The 23,996-nt window shown below is 41.0% G+C and overlaps 2 protein-coding genes across 3 annotated transcripts; one reads left to right on the forward strand and one right to left on the reverse strand.

The window, feature by feature from the left end:
* The first annotated feature begins 2,742 nt into the window (after window positions 1-2,742).
* Window positions 2,743-12,355, forward strand: wdr44 (WD repeat domain 44). Its single transcript, XM_084373106.1, has 20 exons — window positions 2,743-3,299; window positions 4,237-4,270; window positions 5,220-5,303; window positions 5,626-6,235; window positions 6,617-6,756; window positions 6,865-6,960; window positions 7,082-7,218; window positions 7,679-7,762; window positions 7,871-7,977; window positions 8,522-8,673; window positions 8,758-8,896; window positions 9,003-9,064; window positions 9,183-9,299; window positions 9,385-9,507; window positions 9,611-9,802; window positions 9,925-10,026; window positions 10,128-10,243; window positions 10,951-11,078; window positions 11,182-11,316; window positions 11,406-12,355. Exons 1-20 carry the CDS (start codon window positions 3,223-3,225, stop codon window positions 11,492-11,494), a joined length of 2,724 nt encoding a protein of 907 aa, XP_084229232.1. The 5' UTR covers window positions 2,743-3,222; the 3' UTR covers window positions 11,495-12,355.
* Window positions 12,356-12,439: 84 nt separating this feature from the next.
* On the reverse strand, window positions 12,440-22,426 carry LOC311269109 (U2 snRNP-associated SURP motif-containing protein). Of its 2 annotated transcripts, none has more exons than XM_084373108.1 (24): window positions 22,269-22,426; window positions 21,162-21,246; window positions 20,966-21,077; window positions 20,335-20,441; window positions 20,155-20,222; window positions 19,946-20,076; window positions 19,797-19,861; window positions 19,551-19,716; window positions 19,242-19,441; window positions 18,663-18,706; window positions 17,004-17,108; window positions 16,848-16,914; window positions 16,314-16,483; window positions 16,067-16,229; window positions 15,868-15,947; window positions 15,695-15,782; window positions 15,485-15,613; window positions 15,169-15,358; window positions 14,560-14,640; window positions 14,416-14,479; window positions 14,142-14,292; window positions 13,900-14,010; window positions 12,869-13,044; window positions 12,440-12,775 (listed from the first exon to the last, which is right to left on the reverse strand). In XM_084373108.1, the coding sequence occupies exons 2-24, from the start codon at window positions 21,237-21,239 to the stop codon at window positions 12,655-12,657; spliced, it is 2,667 nt and encodes an 888-aa protein (XP_084229234.1). In that variant the 5' UTR covers window positions 21,240-21,246; window positions 22,269-22,426; the 3' UTR covers window positions 12,440-12,654. The 2 variants fall into 2 exon arrangements, with proteins under 2 accessions (XP_084229234.1, XP_084229233.1); XM_084373107.1 differs by having other exon boundaries at window positions 20,335-20,444.
* Between the last annotated feature and the right edge of the window lie 1,570 nt (window positions 22,427-23,996).

Here is a 23,996-nt window from a genome sequence, read left to right on the forward strand (position 1 = left end):
GAATTATGGAGCCATTTTTTGTTCTGTCATGTTCTGTTTTCTGTTTCTATGTGTGTGTGTGTTTTTTTTCTTTTTTCAGTCGCTTGCACGCTTTAAAACAAGTTATTATCTACTTCAATTGTTTAGGAGCTGCAGTAAGGGTGTTGACTCTGAAACTTGCAGGTTGGTGATTAAATAATTACTAAATTTTCATTTTTGAGTGAACTTATCCTTTAATCTACATTGCAATAGTCAAAGAAATTGGTTGCCTGCATAATAAATCCCTTTCCGCTACTCTTGTTATTATCACAAGTGCTGACACTCGTCTGTGTCTGTGTCTTTTATCTAGCTTTGTTAGCATTCAGAAATTGTTTTGAGAGTGTATTTTGATGTTGCACCTTATTGCCGGTTAGCTAGCAGCAGCTGGCTATGGCAACGTTAGATATGGCAAAGCTAAAACATCAACATTAGTGGCGGGCCTGCTACATGTTTTTTTGTTACCCTCAGTGACTCACAGACAAACGTGAATATTGTATTGGTCTCATGATAATACGATGTTTTGCATGTTAGAGCTTCCACGATGAGAGCATCGTTGACTCTGATGACGAGGACACGCCAGTGGCAGCACATCATCACATCATCTAAAGTAGTTACTGGTGCTTTTTTCTGATAAACACCATCTACAACTAAACTACTTGTGTTTGTATGGTTTATTGACCAGGCATGTATCTTGGACACACAAGTGCCCTAATCAGAATCACATTTTTTGCCAAGTAGTTTTTCACCATTTGAATTTGTGTTTTGGTGCATAACAAACACAGTAAGTAGAAAGATGTAAAGAAAGATAAAGGGCTGGTTTTTCAAGTCAAAAGCATGAATAGATCAAATGAAAAAAATGTAATATAAACTGGGACATCTGTGCAGTTTTGTCCAGGAATGTCTAAAGTATTGACCACTGAAAGTGTCTATGTTCACAGTATGCTGAGGACAGTCCAGCTCTGTTCCATAAAAATATCTAATCATGTTGCTCATCTGTTGCTTTACAGGCCAGAAATCAATGACTACATGTGGAGCAATCACATCAAGTGCTGGAACTCTGCCATGACCCCTATTTATTTCTCGTTCTGTATTTATTCCTTGTTTTGCATTATCTCTAACTTGTTTGAAAGTCTTTGTTTAAAGTCTTGAAAATGATAAATGCCTTTTCTTTACACTTCCAGCATAAACAACCATCCCATTACAGTTCTTACACTTTACATGATGCACTAATAATAACAACTGAATTAGGTAAGACTCTTGTTTGATGAATGTTGTTGTAAAGTTTCAAGATCCTTGACCTCCAGACCATTGACATCCATTAAATTTTATTTTTTTTAGACGGAAAAAAGATAGATCAAGATGATGCTAAACACACTGTGAGTTTTAGGTTTAGTTAGCAACGTTTATCAGGTTTGAGGACAATAAAATGTTTAAAATTCTGATCCATGCTTGATAGCATTAATGCAACTACAGTCTGTAATTACAACACGGCCAAATCAAAATAATGTATGCATTCATTAAAATGCATTGAGGCTCTTTCAATAATCACTCCTCTACCACCTCCACCTTTTTGTCCTCTTAAATAATCTGTGAAATTGCAAGCGCATTATTAATCCACTGATGCATTGATCTGGAACAAAGGGCTTTGGAAAAGATCAAATTCAATGATAATTTCACTGACCTGTTGGCTGTTTTTACAGTTTTAAGTGCCTGCCTTCATCATGTGTGAATGAATTGGACCTGCAGCTGTAAATTTATGTGCATGTTTTACCAAACAATCCTCACCTTCTGGGTTGTACAGGAACAGGCAAGGCAAGAATCCAACTGATAAACAGAACATTATAATTACATTTCAAAATCAGTTATACCTGGATCATTTTCAATTTTTAACACTTTTTTTTTTACTACACCATGGGTGGCTCTTACATGATTATCAGGTTACAAGGGTGCAAGGAGCACAGATAGGCAAAATAACGTTTGTTGAATTAAGTATGCATGTGTTTTTAGAGAAGGCTAAATGTGAAAGATATGAAAAGCTTTAATGTAACATGAAAAATGTAATCACTAAAACCAGACCATTAAATCGACATGGCTGATATTACTGGCAAGTTTAATCATGTGACAGATGTATCTGTAAGAGCGTGTGTGTCAGCTGATATGTAACGAGAAATTGCACTGCAGAAATGTCAGCATATGTATAGAAGCAGTGTTGATATCTGCTAGTTGTTGTTTTGTTTGTTATTGTTTGCACACTGTTTGTCCCCTTATGCTGCTGTGTCCAATTGAAATTCCCCTATTTTTGTGGCGTATTTTGTCCACCAGAGAGCACTGAGTTTATATTAGATATCCCGATCAGTAGCCTATATATCTTCACCACATCTCTTAGTAGCCTAACTAAATTTAAGACGTTCTTATCAAAGTGTTTGTTTAAGTCATGTGTTCATGTTAAAATAAAAAATATTGCTCACACATTGTTATTGGATGTCATACACTCTCAAATACCTACCATCCTTGGCTGGTGTTTGACCAGCCATTTTATATATGATACTGTTATCTTTGGATGGATCTCCCAGGTAATACCCCCGACTTAGCATCCCATCATCTGACAGCCCAGCCCCTGGCTTTTAACTACTCTTTAAAGTCTGTTCTTCAATCTGTCCAGTAGGGGGCAGTAATGTGACGTCATGGCCCTCAACTGTCATAACAGTGAGGTAGAAGAAGAGCGGCTGTCTGTGCCCCGCCCTTTGACTCACCTCGTTAAGATGTATTTTTTGTGTTACTGGTTTGTTTATGACGCGGTTCACTGGCCCCGTTAGCTTGACAGTTGTCCAAGTGTATGTTGTTGTTTAAAACGCGCTTTTCGGTGTCCGCTCTCATGGGAGATACTGCACCGTGAACGAGAACGGTTTAAAATAGTGCAGAAAGCTAGTTAGCATTAGGCGTTGGTCACTCGTAGGACCAGATTACGTTTGTTAGCCTAGCATTTGGCTAGCGTACTGTAACGTTATGACGTGACGTTGGACAGGAAAGTGGCTGTTGGACGACACCTGGGCCAAGTATTTTACATTAAAAGATAAATCTGGAGAAAGCAGCGTAGAGAGAGAGGCGGGCACATGTGTGTAGTACCTCCACTCGCAGGTTAGGCTTTTAGACAGCTGCCTGGCGACGAACTTTGACGAGCTAGCGAGCTAAATTCATGTTAGCATGGCGTCAGATACAAGTGACACCGAGGAATTCTATGATGCTCCTGAGGACGTTAATTTCACTCCATCACCAAAAGTGTAAGGAAACACATTTTAATAATAGTACTTAAGAGTGGCTGATAATACACGCTTTTATGCTTGTTTTGTGTCATGTGCCACAAGTTATATGCATCTAGCTAACTTACTAATGGCAGCTAACGTTAGATCAACAGAAAGATCATTCTTGTACATGTTAACTGAGCTGCTTCAGAGTGTCGAGATGGTTGCAGATTTTGTATTTGCACAGTTAAAATGTGATGTGTAGTGTCAGACATGATTACTCTTCACCAGCTGGTTGATGCTGGGAGAGTCAACCCAACACCCAAGTCACATGATGTTATTCCTAAGATCTAAATGACAGTTTGAATGCAAATACATTGTTGTAACACCTTAAAGACAATTATTAGCTGTCATTATGGGAGCATGGGGATTTGGCTGTTGGGCACAACAGACCAAAGTCAGGATTGACTAGGAAGTATTGCTGTGTATTCAAAATAATGCCAGGAAATGGTACTGCTTTATGACAGTTTAAAGTAAATTTACAGTAAGACACCACATACTTGGCCTTTATGTCCGTTTCATATAATGGCAATTTGCTGGTGGAGAATTTTTCCCAGTAAATAGGAATTGAGGAGCCCATCATGTAAATGAATGTAGTTCATTAGTCACTGAATTGACCAAGTTCTGTTTACTAAACAGCATTTACTGTAGGACACCACCGATTCAAAGAGCACCCATATCTATGTCTTGCTTTAAGATACAAGCATTTTTTTAGCAACCACATCCAGAAAGATTTCTTTAATAATATAAGAGGTCTGAAAATTAGTTTTGATTCACACACATTACTTGCTCAAGGGAGGGATATAAAGACAACACATTTGATTTCAGATTAAAAAAAAAAAAAAGTTGTTTGATGTTGCATTTTAGACATTGACTGTCCTTGCACTTTTGAACTGTATCCCTTCGTGTTTTTTAGGTCACCTGCGAAGTTTGTCATTCCTTCACCTAAGGTATGTTTGTCTAAACCCTGCCAGTGTTGAAACAAGGCAGTATCTGCTGAGTCGTAACATAGCTTTAATGTGACAAAGGTTTGGAAATAAAGTAGAGGTAGCTGATAGGCTTATGGTTCAGTTACATTTTTATTGTATTGGTATCCTTATGAGTCCTTTATTGAATCTGTTGAAATAGTATGTCACTTGTTGTTTTTCCTTGCATAGATTACATCTGATTGTGGTAGTTGTTCAGCAAACTGTTCCTGTTTGTTCAGTACTTTGCTAGCCAAAAAGAGAGTTTTGCACCAGATACCAGGAACTGAGACCTACCGAAACAGTACACTGTTCTCACAAGTGCTTGACTATCTAGAGGTGACTGCAGTGTTTATAGTAGCTCTCCTTGAAGTTGCACCTATCTCAAGTGACTTCAAGGTAACATATTAGTGCTGTGTGTGAAAACATTAACACAGCCTGTTTAGTAAAGCTTCATTGACTGCAAATGTTCATTCCTTTGCCACCATGCCTGTCCTTCCAGTATTTATCTGGTGCCTCCCTCCTGACAGTTAGAAAAATGGAAATTAAATGGAAATGAATCATGGCCTGGCTCTGCCTGTTCTTCCCACACAGACAGTTACAACTGAAATTCAAATGATCCTGGCTGTTCACGAGAGATTGAAAATAAGAACTACTATAACAACACTGAGCTGACATAGGAATGGATCCAGGATTGAACCAGATAGAGTCAGTCTTAGTGTTCACTCTCATGACAAGCAGTCTGATGAAATCTGATCCAATGAGAAAGGGCCTTTTAAAAGTTAGCTGGATGAGAGAAATGTGCTCATTAATCAGGTATTTCATGATTCAGATAGGTTTCCCGCTGTTTGGGTGTACTTGTAGATTAAAACTTGCACAGCTCTTGTTATTTCCTAGGAGGAAAAAATTATGTTTTTTATTGTTTTCTGAACAGCTTTCACAGAGATCAGTAAACGCTGCACAAGATGTGAGCTGTGGAGTGGCCGCATCAGAGCCTCAGCAAGATGATTCCCTACTGGTATGGATTCCTCCGTTATTACACACAGTGTGTCCCACACAAGATGGCTCTGTTTCACCGTATTCTCAGGTTTATATTTTGTAGAAGAATTGTGTAAGTGCGGATCTGAAAGATGTAAAACCAATGATTTGTTCTAATTACATCCTGTGGGTCCTTTGCTATACCTTTTTATGTGGGTATTGCACTAGCTGTGAGTGTTTGTTTTGTGTAAACTATTGTGAAAAGAGAGGAAGAAAGAAATGTACAGAAAATCACATATCTGTGAGTACTTAAGCTGGACACAGGAACTAGCATCATAACTGTTGTTTTCTCTTCCTCATAGATCATTGACAGCATCATTGAGGAGAGTCAAAAGGGAAGTGTTGGCGATGTTGGTGAGGTTGCTCAGCTGTTAGATCAGCTACATGTTGATGTAAGAGTGGACCCGGAGCCACAGGAAGATAATAATGCTCAGGAAGTTCCTGCGGAGTCAGCAGCGCCAGCTCCCGAACCTCAGCTCGCCGAGAGGCCAGAGGAAAGTGCTGCAACAAATAGAGCATACTCTATACCTGCCCCTGAACCCACAGATTCTCCAGGCCCATCAGTTGGGCCACAAGAAGGTGTTCAGCCCCCAGACATCACTAGCACTGTAGGACAGAGTCAGCCTGGTGGGGCTGTTGCAGTTGCAGAAGAGGGTCAGGAGCAAAGGCCTGCAGATATCTTAGATCAGATCCCACTCACGGACAGTCAGGCTGACTCGGACTCCTCTGGGCCTTTGAAACCCCCACGTCAGTTCACAGTGGAACCAGACATTGTAGCCAGCACCAAGAAGCCTCCTCCCTCACGCCCACCCCCACCCAGTGGAGGTCCTCCACCGAGACCGCCTCCACCCTCTTGGCAGAGTCTGCCTTCCAGGAAGTCGCAGGAGTGTCTGAGGCTGAGTGGACTGGAAGGTTGGGAAAACCATGCACAGTTAATGGCACTAAAGTGTTATGTTTATCTTTTGAAATGTTTAACTCTCCCCTTTAAAACATCACTAGATTAGTCACAGCCTCAAGAGCAATGGGTTTTTCATCTCTTATTTTAGACAACCTTTATTTTACAACTGTTTTGACAATAAACTAGTAAATGGGAATGAAATTGTGCTCAATGTAACCAGTATGAACAGGGATTCCCACAAAATGTGTGTTTCAGAGAATGGAAGAACAGTGCATAGCAATCCCTCCGTTATATTTGAGGTTTTACAATTACAATGGCAAATAGCTGCACACATATACAAAGCAGACTGAATAAGTTGACCCATTTTTCAGATGAACTGTTCTGTGATTGTCCAGTGTCTGCGGTCAGTAGCGATGCTCTTGAGCCCTCCGGCCTGGTGTCCCCTAGCAGCACAGTGAGGAGTCTAACCAAAGAGCTGCAGCATTCCCTGGATCTTGCCAGCGCCACCAGTGGGGACAAAGTGGTGACGGCACAGGTGAGTGAGGCTGCATGCTCAGATAGAGCTGAACAAGAATGAAACTGAATATCATGTAGCAGTTTGCTTATCTATTGCACCGTGGCTTGCTTTGTTTTGTTTTTTCAGGAAAATGAGGACGAACAGGCCTCGTCTGACAGTGGAGGACAAACTCCAGGCCCTCAGCGTCCACGTTCTAACTCTGGTAGAGAACTGACAGATGAAGTAAGAGTCCTCTGTGTATTTTTATTGCATTTATTCAGCTTGAATCCAAGCCATTACTCAACCTCTTGCATCCTTCCACCAACCTTTTAACCTTTTATACTTGTGTGTTATTTTACAAAAGGAAATCCTGGCCAGTGTGATGATCAAGAATCTGGACACTGGGGAAGAGATCCCTCTTATCCAGGCAGAGGAGAAACTTCCTGCAGGGATTAACCCCCTCACTCTGCACATAATGAGGAGGACCAAGGAGTACATCACGTAAGCAGAAAAAGATTTCTCTGTATTAGCTGCTCTCAACACTCTCCTATACATTAACTATTCTGTGAGAAACTCAACGTGTTTTGAAGGCCTTCAACAACAGCCGCAAGTTAGAATAATTGAAGTTAGCATCACCGACTATGTTCTCACATCAGTGACCGAAAGGAGAGACAAAAACAACCATTTCAAATTAGTGAAACAGCAGGGATTATGGAGACGAGAAGAAACAGTGATAAGTGGTGCTTTGTTGAGTATTGTGACATAGTGTGCAAACAAAAAGCCAAAGATGTAATGAATACACTCACACATACACACTTACATACTTGTTGCTGTAAGCAAATGTTATTCTCTTCGTAACATTTCCCCACTGTGAATTTTTTTTTAAGGCCAAATCTTGTAAAAAAAACAGATGGTACATTTTCTGGAGGAAGTTGATCTGTTTTATTTTTATTCCACTCAGGAATGATGCAGCACAGTCAGATGATGATGACAAGTCTCAAGCCCCACTGGCAGACACAGACGGAGGAAAACTGAAACAGAAAACGTAAGGATTAATGACTTTCAAAGCCTGTTAATGGAATTCATTTTTTGACCATGTGATATCTGTAATATATAGAATATAATCATTTGCTGTCACTTCATTTCTAATCAGAACCCAGTTTAAGAAATTCCTCGGCAAGTCTGTGAAGAAAGCCAAGCATCTCGCTGAGGAGTACGGAGAGAAGGCAGTCAACAAAGTGAAAAGTGTGCGTGATGAAGGTAAAAGAACATTACACTTTATTAACCTTTACACTACATTGTTGTTTTTTTATATTTTATACAGTCTCTAGATCTACTTCAAAAACATTTCAAGGTAATTTTCCTGATAGAGTGACTCATTTCTTTTGTTAAGTGAAAGTACAGCAAGATGACTAGCACAGATAAGTGCAGGCAGGAGATTGCTCTTTGTTAATGGATGTGGGCGCTGAGGATATTACAGGACGTATGGCTTAATTCTAACTTCTCACTGTCATAACCATAAATAGAAGCAGCGGAGGAAAGGTCTTGCTGAGTCATCAAAACCCACAAATCAATAACCTCAACAAACTTTGCAACGCTATAATGAAGATTTGATTAGTGAACTTCTGTCGCCATGTATCTTCATGTACTCATAATGTGGATATTAATAGAACTGTTGAGCTGCTGCAAAAGTCTGGATTCACTTTAAAGGATTTAGAAAAGGTAGCAGGACATGCTTATGAAATACGAGCGCTCTTGATGCAAATGTTTTGATAATCAAGGTTATGCTTTTTGTCTTGCTCAGTGTTCCATACAGATCAGGACGATCCATCATCGAGTGACGATGAGGGCATGCCCTACACGAGGCCTGCTAAGTTCAAGGCAGCACACAGCTTCAAGGGTCCCTTTGACTTTGATCAGATTAAGGTTGTGCAGGACCTGAGTGGAGAGCACATGGTAAGAGAGGGTCTTAGTTCGCGTTATTAATGTTTGAGAGAACCAGCGAATGCTTGTATGACAGCGTCTTTGTCTTCTCCTCAGGGTGCCGTTTGGACGATGAAGTTCTCTCACTGCGGGAGGCTGCTGGCAACTGCAGGCCAAGATAATGTGGTCCGCATCTGGGTCTTAAAGACTGCCTTCGACTACTTCAATAACATGAGATTAAAGTACAACACTGAAGGTAACCTGATGAGCATGTCAGGTTTTTGATTGTGTGATGATTGAGTTTTTGATTTAGTTGCTCAGCTTTGGCTGCAGTATGATTATTTTTGTTTTGGCTTCTCCAGGTCGAGTTTCACCTTCTCCTTCTCAGGAAAGTTTATGCTCTTCAAAATCTGATGATCCCGGGGTGAGTGAACTTAATAACACATTTGTGTTTCCAGAAAATATTATAAGAGTATTGTATTTTGTATATTTTACAGTCTGGAGACTCCATGTTTTCCTAACAGATTGCACTCTCATCCTAGGCAAGTTGTATTCCAGAAGATCCAGAGACAGAAGATAGAAATGCCCCTTTTCGTCAAGTCCCATTCTGCAAGTATAAAGGTCATACGGCTGATCTGTTGGACTTATCCTGGTCAAAGGTGACACATTTGTGCACACATTTTAGACACTGTCAGTACTGGTTTTATCTCCCATCTTACTTTTTCCATCTTTGTGTCAATGTAGAACTTTTTCCTGCTCTCCTCCTCCATGGATAAAACAGTCCGATTATGGCACATATCCAGGAGAGAGTGTCTCTGCTGCTTTCAGCACATTGACTTCGTCACAGCCATTGCGTTCCATCCCAGAGTAAGTAGAGTCACCTTGTGTTACCTCTCTCAGCACAAATCACACATCTATTAATTTTGGCTTGCAGACTGTATTTATAGCAACGCTTGCTTTATGTTCCTAGGATGACAGATACTTTTTAAGTGGCTCTCTGGATGGAAAGCTACGGCTCTGGAACATTCCGGACAAGAAGGTGGCGCTGTGGAACGAGGTGGACGGCCAAACACGCCTCATCACTGCAGCTAACTTCTGCCAAAATGGGAAGTATGCGGTCATCGGCACCTATGATGGCCGATGCATCTTCTACGACACAGAGGTACCCAGCTGAGCTACTTTTTCTTTTCGTTTCTTTATGTCTTTATTATTGATATTTGTCATGACAAATTCATGAATTCCAGGTTTAACCAAATGTATTTTTTCTGTTTGTACGTTTGTTAGCGTCTGAAATACCACACGCAGATTCACGTGAGGTCCACCAGAGGCAGAAATAAAGTTGGACGCAAAATCACTGGCATTGAACCTTTACCTGGAGAGAATAAGGTATCACTTGATCTCCAATGCAGATACACTCACTGTATGGTTGATGTCCCTTAATGAGGTGGTCAGACTTGTTAATAAGGGATTCTGTCTTTCCACAACAGATTTTGGTGACCTCAAATGATTCCCGCATTCGCCTTTATGACCTGAGGGACTTGTCTCTATCCATGAAATACAAAGGTTACGTCAACAGCAGCAGTCAGATCAAGGCGAGCTTCAGGTGAGGATGTTTCCCTTTCATGTAGTCATGTAGACTTGAGCATTTTAAGTAGCATTAGTTACAGCCGAGTAACAAATCCCTCTCTGTGAACTGCATTTAAAGTAGTGCTACTGCCTCTAAACTCTGCTTCTCATAAGCTTTTGGGACAGGGCTCTTTCAAATATTGATCTTTAACTGTAAAAACTGCTCAGCTAATATTAAACATAGTCTTTTTTTTTTTTTCTTCAAGCGTTCAAGTGTCTGCAGCTCCTTAAAGTGTCTCACATTCAGTTTTCTAAACATTTGGCGTCAAAAGTTATTAAATAGTCTTTAAATGTATCTAATGTATGAGGTCTTCATTGTAACGTTTTATCGAATTTAATTTTTCCATTTTGTGTGAAAGTCCAGATTTCTGATATTTCTGATAAATCTTTAAACCCACCACTGAACTATTGACTGTCTTTACTTAAACTTGCATTTACCTGTTACCATAAAGCCTACCTCTTTACAGAACCACAAACAGTATATACTACATAACTTTATACCTACATGCAATACTCGAAAAGACGATTTGTCCAAAAATAAGTCGTAGATCTGGTGAAAAATGTATCTTGATAAGGTCTCAGAAGGCATGAAATTTTAGTGTCTGGTACCTGTAGACTCCCTGGTATGTTGCACTGCTCCTTCAACACAAAAAACTGACTTGCTGTGGGATTGTCTTCCTACAGTCATGACTACTCCTTCATAGTCAGTGGATCAGAGGACAAGTATGTGTACATCTGGAGCACTTACCACGACCTGAGCAAATTCACATCAGTACGACGGGACCGCAATGACTTCTGGGAAGGCATTAAAGGTAGCTGTGTTGAATGACAACCATGGTTTTAATAGAAATACCTGTCTAAATAATGTCTCCCCCCTTGAATGAACTGACACTAAAGTGTTACTTATTTTTTCAGCACACAATGCAGTGGTCACCTCAGCGATCTTTGCACCCCACCCCGGCCTTATTGTTCCACAAGAAACTGGAGCAGAGAAACCAGAAGCAGAGTGCAAGAGCCTGGACTCCACAGACTCTGAAACGATACCCTCAGGTATGTTTGTTTGAATTCATCATGGACACATTTCATGACATCGAGGTTTGTCATTTTTAGTGCTATAAAATATTTATTTCTTTTTGCAGGAGCCCTTAAGACAGATCACACAGAGGTTCTACTCTCTGCTGACTTCACTGGAGCCATCAAAGTTTTCATCAATGTAAAAAAGTACTGAGCACTTGAGAGGGTGTCATCTCCTCACATCCAGGCCTTTCTGTCGGAGATCAGTCCTGCAGATGAAGGACAGCCCGTCAAGAGCCATCCGACGCTACCTAACGGCTAACGCTCTGAGACGAAGAGCCGTCTGTAGCTTTTTCGGGAGAACAGGGACCTTAAAATAGAAGATGAGGGAAAGGGTGGAAGAACTGTAAAAACAGACAAGGTGTGATTCACTGTCACATTTCTATTTTTTATCTTTAATACCAAGCAACTGTGAACGGTTTGGCATTAAGAGAAAAAAGAGCCAGAATGCCAAGTGTGTGTGGTTTGAGCAGAAATGACATCTGTTCGTGTAAATTTACAGCTGTATGAGTATAGCTAGAAGGCTATTTGTAACAGTATGAGCACCTTACTAGTTTCTTTTGCTCCCACATTTCAGAAGAATTTACTCTTAGTAGTGCAAGACACTGTCCTAATGTCAGTCACAGATTTTAAATGTGTCGTGTAGAGATGTTACCATTTGTCCTGAAAGCAAGGTGGTTTGAAATGTTATTTGTGCCTACAAAATCTAGACCGCTTTTCTAAATTCAACTTCTGAAGCTTTCCTCTCAAATCTATCGAACATTTCAGTAGGAAATCTGTCTACGGTTACTAATGATTAGGGCTGGGTATCTTTATTTTTTTCAGAAACAATACTGGCTCTTAAGTACTTTTGATAAACTTTTGTTCAATGAAAGCACATTTCATTATTATAATAGTACTGTAAATCTAGTGTTTAACATTGCGTACTTACTGCTTTTGTAAACAGAACCAAATGATGCTCTATTAATTTCCTCAATAAAAATCCCCACAAACTTGAAGAATGCTTGTTGATAACCTTTCTTTAACAGCAGAGTGACAGTAAAAACAGTTTGATATCTGACTCTACCAATCATGTTCTCCACACACACACACACACACACACACTCATCACCAGCAGTGATTTATTTAGTGTCAGAGCTTTGCGGCAACATTTCTGGTTATCATTTTAAAAACAAACATTAAAACAAAAATATATATAATAATTAGTTACAGTGTCCAAACTTTTATTATACAAAAGAGTACTGAATCTTGCATGGAGAGTTGAAGTTGGGACATGCCAGCAGGCCAATGCATGACAAGGTCCAGAGGTGAGAGTCAATGTTTGCTCTTCTTTGCCTTCTTGTGGGAGCGATGCGGCGACCGCGACCTTGACTTCCCCGCTTTCCGGTTTGGCGATGGTGATCGGGAACGTTTGGACCACTTGGGAGACCTTGTCCTGTTAAATGTGCAGAACACAACAGATTAACCTCAAGGAGAACAATCAAGATGAATCCATTGGTACACTCAGAAAACATCTCATGGCACTTGCTTCAAGGGAGAGATGCTTCTCGATTTTCGGGTGTGGTCATCAGGATCTCTGCTCCGTCGTCGTCTTCTGTCCCTGTCTTCACTTCTTCTGCTCCTTTCTTTGTCCCTTCTGTCATCCTTTGACTTGTCTTTAGATTTTGGTGTCAGTGTCTCATTCTTGTCCTCTTTTTCAAATTCCTGTAGATACAAGGTAAAACACCCCTAAATCAGATGTAGGCATCACACCCCATGGACCTGGCTTGTTTAATAAAAATCCACTCATATTTGCCTAATTCTTCTCCACAAGGGGGAGCTGTTTGGTCAACATCAGACCAGATCAACACCTGTTCAACTGTTCCACCTACAGTAATGGGGGGAAAAGAGAATTGCATTTCTGACCCACAGATGTATATAATTAAAGTTGACACCTCTGTGTGAGGTCAACTTAGTCAAAAGTGCGGCATACCACTGCAGTGCATTGGCACAGTAGTATTGTCTGTCCTAGCTAAGGCTGGAGATATGCTTGCTTTTTACAGCGTGTCCAGGTACGGGGGGCTGGCTCGCCTATCCTGTGTCCTTTCGAAGCGGCAGTTGTGCACGTGCTCAGAAATCAACGCATTGCATATGTAGAATGCAGTATGCACATGAACTGTAGGAGCAATATAGTGCCAGTATGGGGATGTGAGAGGGTCAGCAGTCAGTAAACACATCATCAGCAGCAGGGATAACAGTGGGACAACAAGCTAACATCCCATCTAGTGGTATCCTCCAGTAGCATGCGTAGTATACAGGAAACGTGGTTCAAAAGCAAGTATATCTCTGGCTCTTGTAAATTTTGCCCCACACTGTTTTGTGTTTTAAGAAATATTCCTATTACACATTAGTTAAGGATGCATTTTTGTTTTAGGGACTCCCCTCGCTGCAAAATAAATACTGTGTTTAATTAACTGCCGTGATAAACAAGACACTGCCCGTTTATCGGAGAGTAAATCTAAACATGCAGTATAACATAAAAGCAGCCTCTGGTGGACCTGAAACTGTGCAGTGGCCCACCTTCTGTAGCAGTTTGTTCCTGTAGTGCTCGACTTGTTGTTGGATGCTCATTCCAGTCTTCCTCGGCCTCTTGGCAGATTCCAGCTCATCTTGCATCTTCATAACCTTTACCTGTGTCAGATAAATACCATCAGTTCTCCATATGTATGAACTATAGATAATGGTCTTTCTTATTAAATACAGTATTGTGTATTTGTTCAAAAGGAAGCAGATCTAATCATTTCAAAAAGAAATGCACTTGCCTCCAGCTCTCTCAACCTTTTCCTTTTGCTCTCAGACATCTGAAAACTTCTGAGCGAGCTCTGGAAGTCCGCACTTTCGAATTTGGACGAACTGCAGGAGTCATCGCTACTGTCACTCTCCGAGTCCTCACCTCCATCCTGTGAGTTGATGCTGTTGCCAGGTGGAAGAGAAGAACCACTGATCTCCAGATCATTTGACTGGTTGTATATTCTGTGATACGCTTTTCACAAACGCAGACGGATGATGTGTTGATACAAACCACAGAGGCCTTACCTTGCATTCACTTCATCTTCACTGTCCTGCTGCACCACCATGTTCCACTTTGACTCAGTCGTGGCTTAGAGAGAGAGGAGAGAGATGAGCAGGATCACAGGGGGACGACTGATTCGATACAGAGAGCATCTTGACCTGTCTTACCTTGAGAAGATGTCCCAACATCACCCGTTTTCTCCCACTTAGACAAAGGCACGCCAGAGAGAGGAACATTGCTCTCATCTACTGAGGAACAAAAGAGACAGCTGGGTCACAACAAGGACAAGTCATCAAGTACATGGCATACGAGGGTTATGGTGTACGTTTGCTTCATAATGGTGTGGATGACTTTATTTAAAAAGAAGTCTGACACATTTAAATCTCTCGGGTCATAATGAATGAATGAAAATAATTTCACGTTCACATTTAAAAAAAATAAAATAATATAGAATAATAAATAAATAAATAAATAAATAAATAAATAAATAAAGGTGGAGTAAGCAATTCTGAAGAAAGACAGTTGATTGTTGAGTCTCCTTCCCAAAGTAATGATTGGACCAAGCAAGCTCAGCGTGAGACTCAACAATCATCTATCTTTCTGTCTTTGACTGGAATTTCTCCTGGGCATTGAAATCTTCTAGCACATGTGGATCAGATCAAAGTGCACAATCGTCTGACAACGTATTGATCGAAGACACTGGAGTGGGGCAAATACTGAACAACACAAACCGTAAACTTTGGACTTTGAAAGTTGTGCTTATGTGGCGGACTCACAGGGCATTCCGTCAATGTCATCAGCGGCCACTCCTAAGGGAACACCGTCTATGTCATCAGCAGAGACTCCATCCAGAGGGTCCCAGCCCATGGGGCAGCCGTCCAGGTCATCCTCAGGAGCTCTGTCCAAAGGTAACCCATCTATAGGTCTGCCGTCCATTGGCGCACCGTCGAGATCACAGGACACTTCCTACAGGGAGACAGAAAAGTGCAGAGACTATTGGATCATCTTCTTCACATTCCAATATTTTGCAACATTAACAGCTGCCCAATTTATTGAAATGTCATTAGAATGAGCAGGTTGATATCAGCTCACCTTTGCTGTCTCTGTCTGCTCCTCCGCTGCTTTGGCGAAGCCCAGAAAGACGTTCTGAAGGTGGATGAGATAAGGCTCCGGGTAGATGGCCCAGTCCTCCCATGCTCGAAAACAACTCATGACCTTTTGCTGTGGAGAAATTAAAATGTCTTATTGTTGCTCTATTTTTGGAAAATGTCCCCTTGTGATGCAAATGAAATACATGATTACCTTAAACTGCTCAGCCTGCAGCCTGGCTTGTATGTTTTTGTGCGCCGCGTTAAGGTCTTCAAATATCTGTGTGAGCTTAGTTTCAAAACTGAAAAGACAGAGACAGACTGTCAGAAGAGAAGAAATAAAAATAGGTGACGCTTTAGAGCTTAAATTGAGGGAAAGTCTCTTACTATTTACGATAATATGATGCACCGGCTACTTTGGCACACGAGTTGTGCAAGATGTCTGACACGAGATACAATCTGGCAATCTGTGGGAAGATAGACAGAGAAAAAAGTCAAATCGATGCAGGTGAAATCACCTTTACTTTACATATTCATTCTGTTTAACATTGTTCATAAAAAAAATACTTAAAGAAGGCAAACTGGCCTTCTTCTGAAGGGGTGTCTGAAGCAAGGAGAAAGATTCAGTGATGTTTCCCACTACTTCCTCTGCAGCATCCGCTCGCTCCAGACAGAACAGCATGGCGTTGGCAATATCTTCTCTGCTCGGCGTGAGCTCCGTAAGGATCGTCTCCAGTCTCTGTCTGTGCCTGATTGACAGAAGAATGACGGAGTTCTGCATTCAATTCAACCTAAGTTACACACACAAATTTCATCATGCCTGCTAGACTTACTCAGATCTGAGCTGCCCTTTCTTCACCTCCTCCTCAGGGGGGACATCCTCCTCCACCTCAGCCTTATCTTCACCTCTCTGGGAGTAGTTGTTTAGGATAGGGGGTCTCCATACGGAGCCTCCCCGGAACATACGGAAATCTGTTGTCCTCCACTCTGTCGGGGACTCTCCCTGTGGAGAAGGAAACCAGGTGCATAACACACATAACACTTCTGGGCCCAAAAGGTTGTAGAAAGGATCCAACTTGCTTGAATGATTTAAGGCATTATAGATTTGTTTTACAGCACAAGAGACAGTTTGATTTCTTCCCTACTTTTTGCCATAATTGTGCTGTTTCCATAGAGCATGAGTTATATATTGAAGTGACTGAAGTGAAAAAACAGTCCACAGTGAGTAAAAATGCATCAGGAGCAAAAGAAAAATGCCACTCCGACAGTTATCCCCCATAAAATGAGCTTAAATGACGAGTATTAAACAGTTTTTACTTCCACCAGATAAACTCCTGGAAAAACAAGGCTATGTTGTGTAAACACACCTGCAGGATGGAGAACAGCTTCCAGCGATAGTACACGTGATCTTGGCTTTTGTTGTCAAAAAGAAACCTGAGACAATAAAGAATAAGCAAATTAAAACATGCAAAGTACAAGGTCACTTACAAGACCAACACACAACCAGGTACAGTAAAACTCACCTATAATCTGGATTGTTTTTCTCCTTGTCCATTATTACGGCCTCGAACACGTGGCCTTCACGCACCACAAACTCTATCATCCTGTGTATGAGGAATAATAGATTCCTGTGGGGGCAGGAGAGTGTATCAGAGCAGGGTTTGTGTGGTCAAAACTCTCAAAGCACAGAGATCTCTAGTACTCGTTTACACTGAACTAGTTGTCAAACTGTGCAAACTGCTTAACGGTTAACAGCTTCATTGCATGTCAAAGCATTTACTATTTTAAAAATGTATAAACACAACAAGGTGACAGCCTATAGGACAATCCGCTGTGCAAAACTGCAGAGTCACTGCAGGACAGACACTGTGTCAGCATATTTGTAATATACCTGGGTCACTGTGTCCATGAGAGGGGGAATGAAGACCGACTGTTTTTAACAACTGAAAGCCCAAATCCAAAGTTTAAGTTCAGTCATTTTGTTATAAAAAAGACTGTTCTCAACTTCATGCCCGGCTGGTATTAAGTCAGCATCAGGGTGACGACATTTCTGCTGGCAGCTACACACTGTGGAGTAAGATATCACTCACTAATCAAACCTGAAGCAGTAACTCTTTTTGATTTATGGCACCAACATGAATATTCTCCTGGCATCGTGTGACTTGGTTAAAATTAAATCTGCCTTCTAGCTGTATCGGTCTGCAGTGTCTCAGCCAACCTGTTAGAAGCCCGGGGCCCGAGATGCTGAAATAAATCAATGGCAGTTTAACATTAATTTACAGTCTTTTCCCACTAACACATATTAATATTCTGTTGGGAACAACATGAATTATCTGTGGTGTTTGAGCAAACTAGGATGAGAAAATACAAGTGCCTACAGAAAATACTAATTTCATTTAATGTATGTAAATCTGAGGCCATGGGGACCTCTGATATCTACAATAAAAACCCTCAGTCCTAAGCTGCAGATGTCAAAACATCCACAAACTATAGCAAGTGTTGCAACACTCCAAAGAGCTTTAGGTTGTTTACTATGTCCTTTATGTAGGGGTGGGCCATCTGACGATTTTAGAGCGTGCTCAAGGATCTTTTTAGGTGAATCGTACAGATCTTGGTATTTCATGTCCTCTATTTCGGTTCCCAAACTTCACATAACCTCATTCACTAGCGGATCTGGGCCATGTAAACAAACCAAGAGTGATGTAACAAACTAGATGGCCACGCTGACTGGATTCATTACTTTAAATGGTTCTTCCTTGGTTGAACTAATGTGAAAAACGCAATGTGAGTTATTGCTAGAAACACGGGGGATGAGGAGCTTGTACCAAAAGGAGATATCTTTCATGCACTACTATTTTTTTTTTTTTAATGGTGCAAATTGAGAAAATTCATAGGCTGTTTCAAGTCTGGCTTTAGTCCACAGGGCTCCTCAAGGATGAGAAAAAAGATCACAATGTAGCTTGTGGATCATGATTGCGATTAAACAGATGGTGATATCTTTTTGAGCCAAAATCATCCAGCCCTACCTTTATGTCAAATGCATGAAAAACAATTGTTGAAACTGGAACTTCCTTCATAAAATCACCAGTATACGGACACAAGAACAGAGCACCACAGCCTCTGTCCTTTGACACTTGTGTTTTTAACAGCTGGTTCAGGCATAGTAAGAAGAGTGTGTGTACCTTTCGGTTGGGATAACCACTTTGACTACGGCTTCGGACAGAGTCTGTTTGTTGAAGTCAAAACAAATAGTGGAAATATTAAAAAGTGTACAGATGGATGCTTGACACAGATTCAGAACTAAATTATTCTAAAATGCTAAAACATCAAATTTATCTCAAAGATTTAAGAGCAAATGTATCATTTTATTTAAACTGTGCGATGGCATATCCCTGAATCCTGTAATGTGGCACAACGCAGACAAGGTGATCAATTACATGAATAAACAAACATGCAACATAATAATAACATGATCGATGACGTATTACAGTTTTGCTTCATAGACGTGCATTTATTCTGAATCAGTGCGGAACCAGCTGCAGTTTGTAATTATTGCATTTTAATTTAACATAAAGACCAAATTTTGAGTGCGTGTGCAATTTTCTAGAAAGTGGCAGAAAGAGTGAAGCACTACTTCTGCCACTACTTCTAAGAACCATTATTTATCACTTAAATTTGACAGCCTGTAGTGCCTTATCAAACTCACCATTACAGAGAAATAACGGTCATGCAGACAACCCAGAGAACAGAGATACTTTTACCTTGTCGAGATCTCCTTTCGACATGCCCAGTGGCTTGGTGAAGTCATTACGAAAGCGGTCCCTCGGCTGAGCATTGAAAGGCAGCCCAGATGGAGGTGGCGGTGTGGCCCGCACCCCCACTGGTGTGTAGAGAGGCTGAGGTGGAATGCGAGCTGGTTTACCCCAACCCAGCTTCATCTCAAACCCCATAATAACTTTACCTACAATACAAAACATCACACAATCACAGTCAGCGGCAGTAACCACACAGTAGGAGCAATGGGGGAATGTTTATTAGATAAACCTGCTATTTTTAAGAGTCAACTGTACCATCAAGTGCAGCCAGGGCCCTCTCTGCGTCTTTCCGTGTCATGAAAGCCACAAAGGCTCTGTTGGACGTCCTGCAGCGCTCCTCGTCTGTTCGGGGCCACATGATCTTCACGCTGGCCAAGGGTCCGTACTTGCCAAACTCTTTGCAGAGCATCTCCTCGTTCATCTGGAGAAAGGTGCAAACGAAGAGTGAGAAACGTACATCTATTCTGTCCCGAGCCAATCAAAGTCAGTGCGCTCCTTTACCTTTGGGCTAATGCAGCTAATGTAGAGGTTAGTGGTGGTTGGCACAGTTAGGTCATCATATAACGCTGTCGGGAACAACAGGATTGAGGTTAACGTGATTTAAAGGTGAGCAATTTTCCAATTAATTTAACACCTATTTTGACCCTTACTTGATCGTCCTGACAATGGTATATCCAGATCTCCATATACAGCTCCACCTCCTCCTCCTCCTGCTCCTCCTCCACCTCCACCAGGGTCATTTTTCTTTCTTTTATGCCTTTCCTCACGCTCTTCTTGTATTCTGCATGAACATAAAACATAGGCTTACATATGCCACATAGGATTAGGTTAAATCAGGCAAATTGGCTGGACGACTTACAGCTTAAGTTCTTCTTTGAAGAGTTCAAGATTACTCTTCTTCTTTTCTTCTGTCCTTCTTTTAAATGTCTGTTAATCAAACAGGCAGCCGTTGTGGTTATTATTACAACTGAGCATTTGTAGCATTCATACTGAATTCAGTCATTACACCATTAAACAAATAAATCAAAAACAAACTTACAGACTTTTTGCTTTCAGCAGATGATACTGGTGAGACATTCTGGGCCACATGGAAAAACTTTGTGGAAGGTTGATACAGCTTGCTTTTCTTGACCTCTTCTGCTTCCTCTGCTGCAAAAAATAGCAATCACTGAACACTGACTTCCCAACAATACATTAGGTAACAGTCATTTAGGTCTGTAAAAACAGGACGGGGCTGTCTTCTCCCCACTGTTGTTATGTTGGTCAGCAGGATATCTGAAGAGCTTCCTGTGGAACAAGGCAGGCTGTGGTTTCAAGAACCGATGTGAACTTTTTCAGTCTCAGTCTCAGTCTGCTGTTAACGTTTAAATCAAGGGGCTGTCTTTTTATGTAACAATAGTTTGGAGAACTGCTTGGTATTTGACAAGCTTATTGTTAAACCATTCATAAGAAATAGGCCCAAAAACTAAGACTGGGGAACTTTTTCACTCACAAGTCCGTCTGACGTTCTTTAATAATTATTTTCAGTTCTCTAAAGATGTCTAGGTGAGTCAGTGCAACATTATGGGAATAGATAACTCATGGTTCATCTTTTCAGGCGGACAAAGAGGAACAGAACTGCGATGCAGCTGCAGACTATCGTGATGGCAGATGGAGTCTTAGATGCTGACCTTTAGTTGCGTTCACGATTCCCCCGCGAACAAAGGTTTTAGCTCTGCCTTTCTTGCTGCTCTCAAATGACGCCAAGAATTCTTCAAAAACCTCTGCTGCTTTTTCTTCCTCCTGGAAAAGTCACGCAGATATTTATTTTTATTGGAGGAATGTGTATGCCATTTTATAAATCCACACAGCCCCCCCTCTCCTTACCTTTTTCTTCAGCTCTTCTAGCTCTTTCTTCGTGAGTGTTTTAACTGGAGTGACAGGTTTTCCCTTTCGGTCTGCCATACTCAAACTGCAAGTTAATACACAAAGAGAATAAATATGGAAAGGTTTAGTCTCTAAGTGTAACAAAGAATGACAGCAGCATCAATCTATGACATATTTAACCTCAAACAGACTTTCTGTAAGTAGTTAAAGCGAACCCTTTCAGATTACTCTAATCCTATTATATGTTTCCCTGCCTCAAGAGAAGTCTGACATCTTTAGTGTTGTGTTTACAGACCGCACATCAGTCTCAGGGGTCAGCGGAGAACAATAACCTGCAAGACACCTCCCTGGTCATCTGGGGTCAAGGAAACTGAGGGCAAAAGCGTCATAAATCTGTTGTCTGTTGAGTCACTTTGCCTCATTTGTGCAATTTATGGCACTCCTTCATTAGTCAGATGCAACATGCAGGCAATGTGTGGGGGAGGCACACAGAAAGAGTTGCGAAAGTGAAACTTTGCACATTTAAAACAACACAGAGCAAAATGCAGCACTATTCATATCTCATGTACACTGCACACTGCTGTATACCTGTGATCAGAGGGACTGGACACTCAAAATGAGTGAGCTGCAGTCAAGCAGCTGTTACATTACACAATGGGGCTGTTTCAACTCAATAATACCATTCAAGAGGTATCCTGGGTGTCTGCACAGGTAGCTCGTGCTCATGTTGTCTGTAGCACAAACTGTGTTTTAAAAGGCCTGAACTAAATATAAGCCATCACTCCACTTTGCTAACGTTAGCTAACACTAATGTTAAGCTTAGCTACGACTAAACTGAGACGCTAAGCGTTAACCTGTACGACTAATGGTGAATACAGCTGATATTTATCCGTCAACCATCATCCCGATTAAACCACAGCCCTTACAGATGCAGAAATCCCTCTCTAATCGCTTTCATCTGCTAGCTCTGGATGCCACACAGTGGGCAATCTTAAGCTAGCTGACACAACAGTCTCCTATATTCGTCTCTGAACCGCACAGCAGGAGGCTATTAAAAACCACACAGCATGCACATAGCTTCAGACCTGAGCTAAAACTGTAACTTACAACGGGTGTCATGCTATTGCTTCACCATTGTGGTTGCGACGACAACATGAATGCTATCACGACATGCTAACAAGCAGCGAGATATCCGACTGGAGCTGAGGAGTGAGGATGTGGGCTAGCTTGGTGAGCTGTGGTCGCTCCGCACGGTTGTAAATAATGAGCCTGGCTCCGTGCTGCTGCTACATATTCATGAATTAGACGTTCACTCACTCTCATGGAGATTTGACTTCAGTAAGTGAAGTCAAACTCTCCATGTGTGCTTATTGCCACAGTTTAATGGAGTGCTACATCCTGACATTCCCATGTGTGCTGTGGACACCTACTTTTCTCAAACGTGACAAGCCCACATGATGAGCTTTTCTCGTGTGTGAGGTTTAAACAAGTCTTGTAGTTGATAGAAACACCTTCGTCTGGTTCTCACAGCCTTCGTGTTTTCCATGCTTCATGCCCGGTGGAGTGAAGAAACTTTAAATGTTACCTGGATGTTCCTCAAGTCAGCCTCCCATCATCATCAATCATCTGACAGATGACAGAAACTAACTGGTGGAAGATACCACACCGTAAAATACACTGCAACAGCAACCAGGACACATCTGGTTTAGTTGTTTGCATGAATTACATGTGTCATCATCTAATAGACCAGAGGTGCACAAACATTTTCCTCTTGTAGGTCCAAAACTGAGACTTAATGGTGGATCATGAGCCAAAAGCAGACACCTGTTATGTTAATGTGTAAAATGGTACGGAAGCCCTGAGAGGTCAGAGAAACAAATGTGATCTTGTGATCCATTTTCTGAGTCAGAAGTGTAGGAAAAAAATGATTTGCCGATATCATCTTTCACACTTCCTTTGTATTTTTTTCAGGGCCTCTGCAGTACGGAAGACCTGAGGGGCAAGTGAGATTTGTTTTTTCTGGTGCTAAAAGAAATGTCTTTTTATGTGTGCAACACAGTGAAAAAACTTTTTTTTCGTGTGTCGAACTGAGTGAAAAACAAAATGTGTGTGTGAAATACGGAAGCCCTGAGAGGTTAGAGAAAATAATTATTGTGATCCATTTTCTGAGTCAGATCTAAATTGTTTTCTCTCCCGTGTTTATGACTCAAGAAGTGTATGACAAAAAATGATTTGCCAGGATAATCTAGAAAGTTCCTTAATATGTTTTTTCACTTGCCTCTCAGGGCCTCCGCAGGTTCCTGAGCTCCCTGGACTTCATGCACAAAGTGAATCTATCTGACATGCTTAGATTATAAAACATAATTTTAATTTTTTTGTATTTCTGACACATTTCTCCTCGTTTTCATAAAATATGCTCTATTATTGCGATTCATACATGATGATATTTAAACAATGATGCATGAAACATCTTTCATGGATTTTAAATGATCATTGTCAACTGTAGGCTAAATGTATTCTCATTATATGAGATAAGATGGAACTTAATTTATCCCGAGGGAAATTGTCGTGCAGTTGCTGCAGTGCAAAGTAGGAAAGAGTGCTTATATAAAATATTAATTAAGGTGCGAGTATAAAAACATCAATAAAACAGATATCTTTAGTGAGGTAGCTTCCTGGGCAGCTGTATACACTGTAGATGTGTATCAGAAATGTATAGGGTCAATTCAAAATATTTGTTTATGTCTTTGATTTGACATTGTTGCAGGTTATGCCCTATAATCTCCTGCATGTCAGAAGATTTTGACTATAAAAAAACACCAACAGAAATGAGCA

This window comes from Pagrus pagrus, assembly GCF_965226575.1.
Source record: "Pagrus pagrus genome assembly, chromosome: 14".
Classification (NCBI taxonomy): Eukaryota; Metazoa; Chordata; class Actinopteri; order Spariformes; family Sparidae; genus Pagrus; species Pagrus pagrus.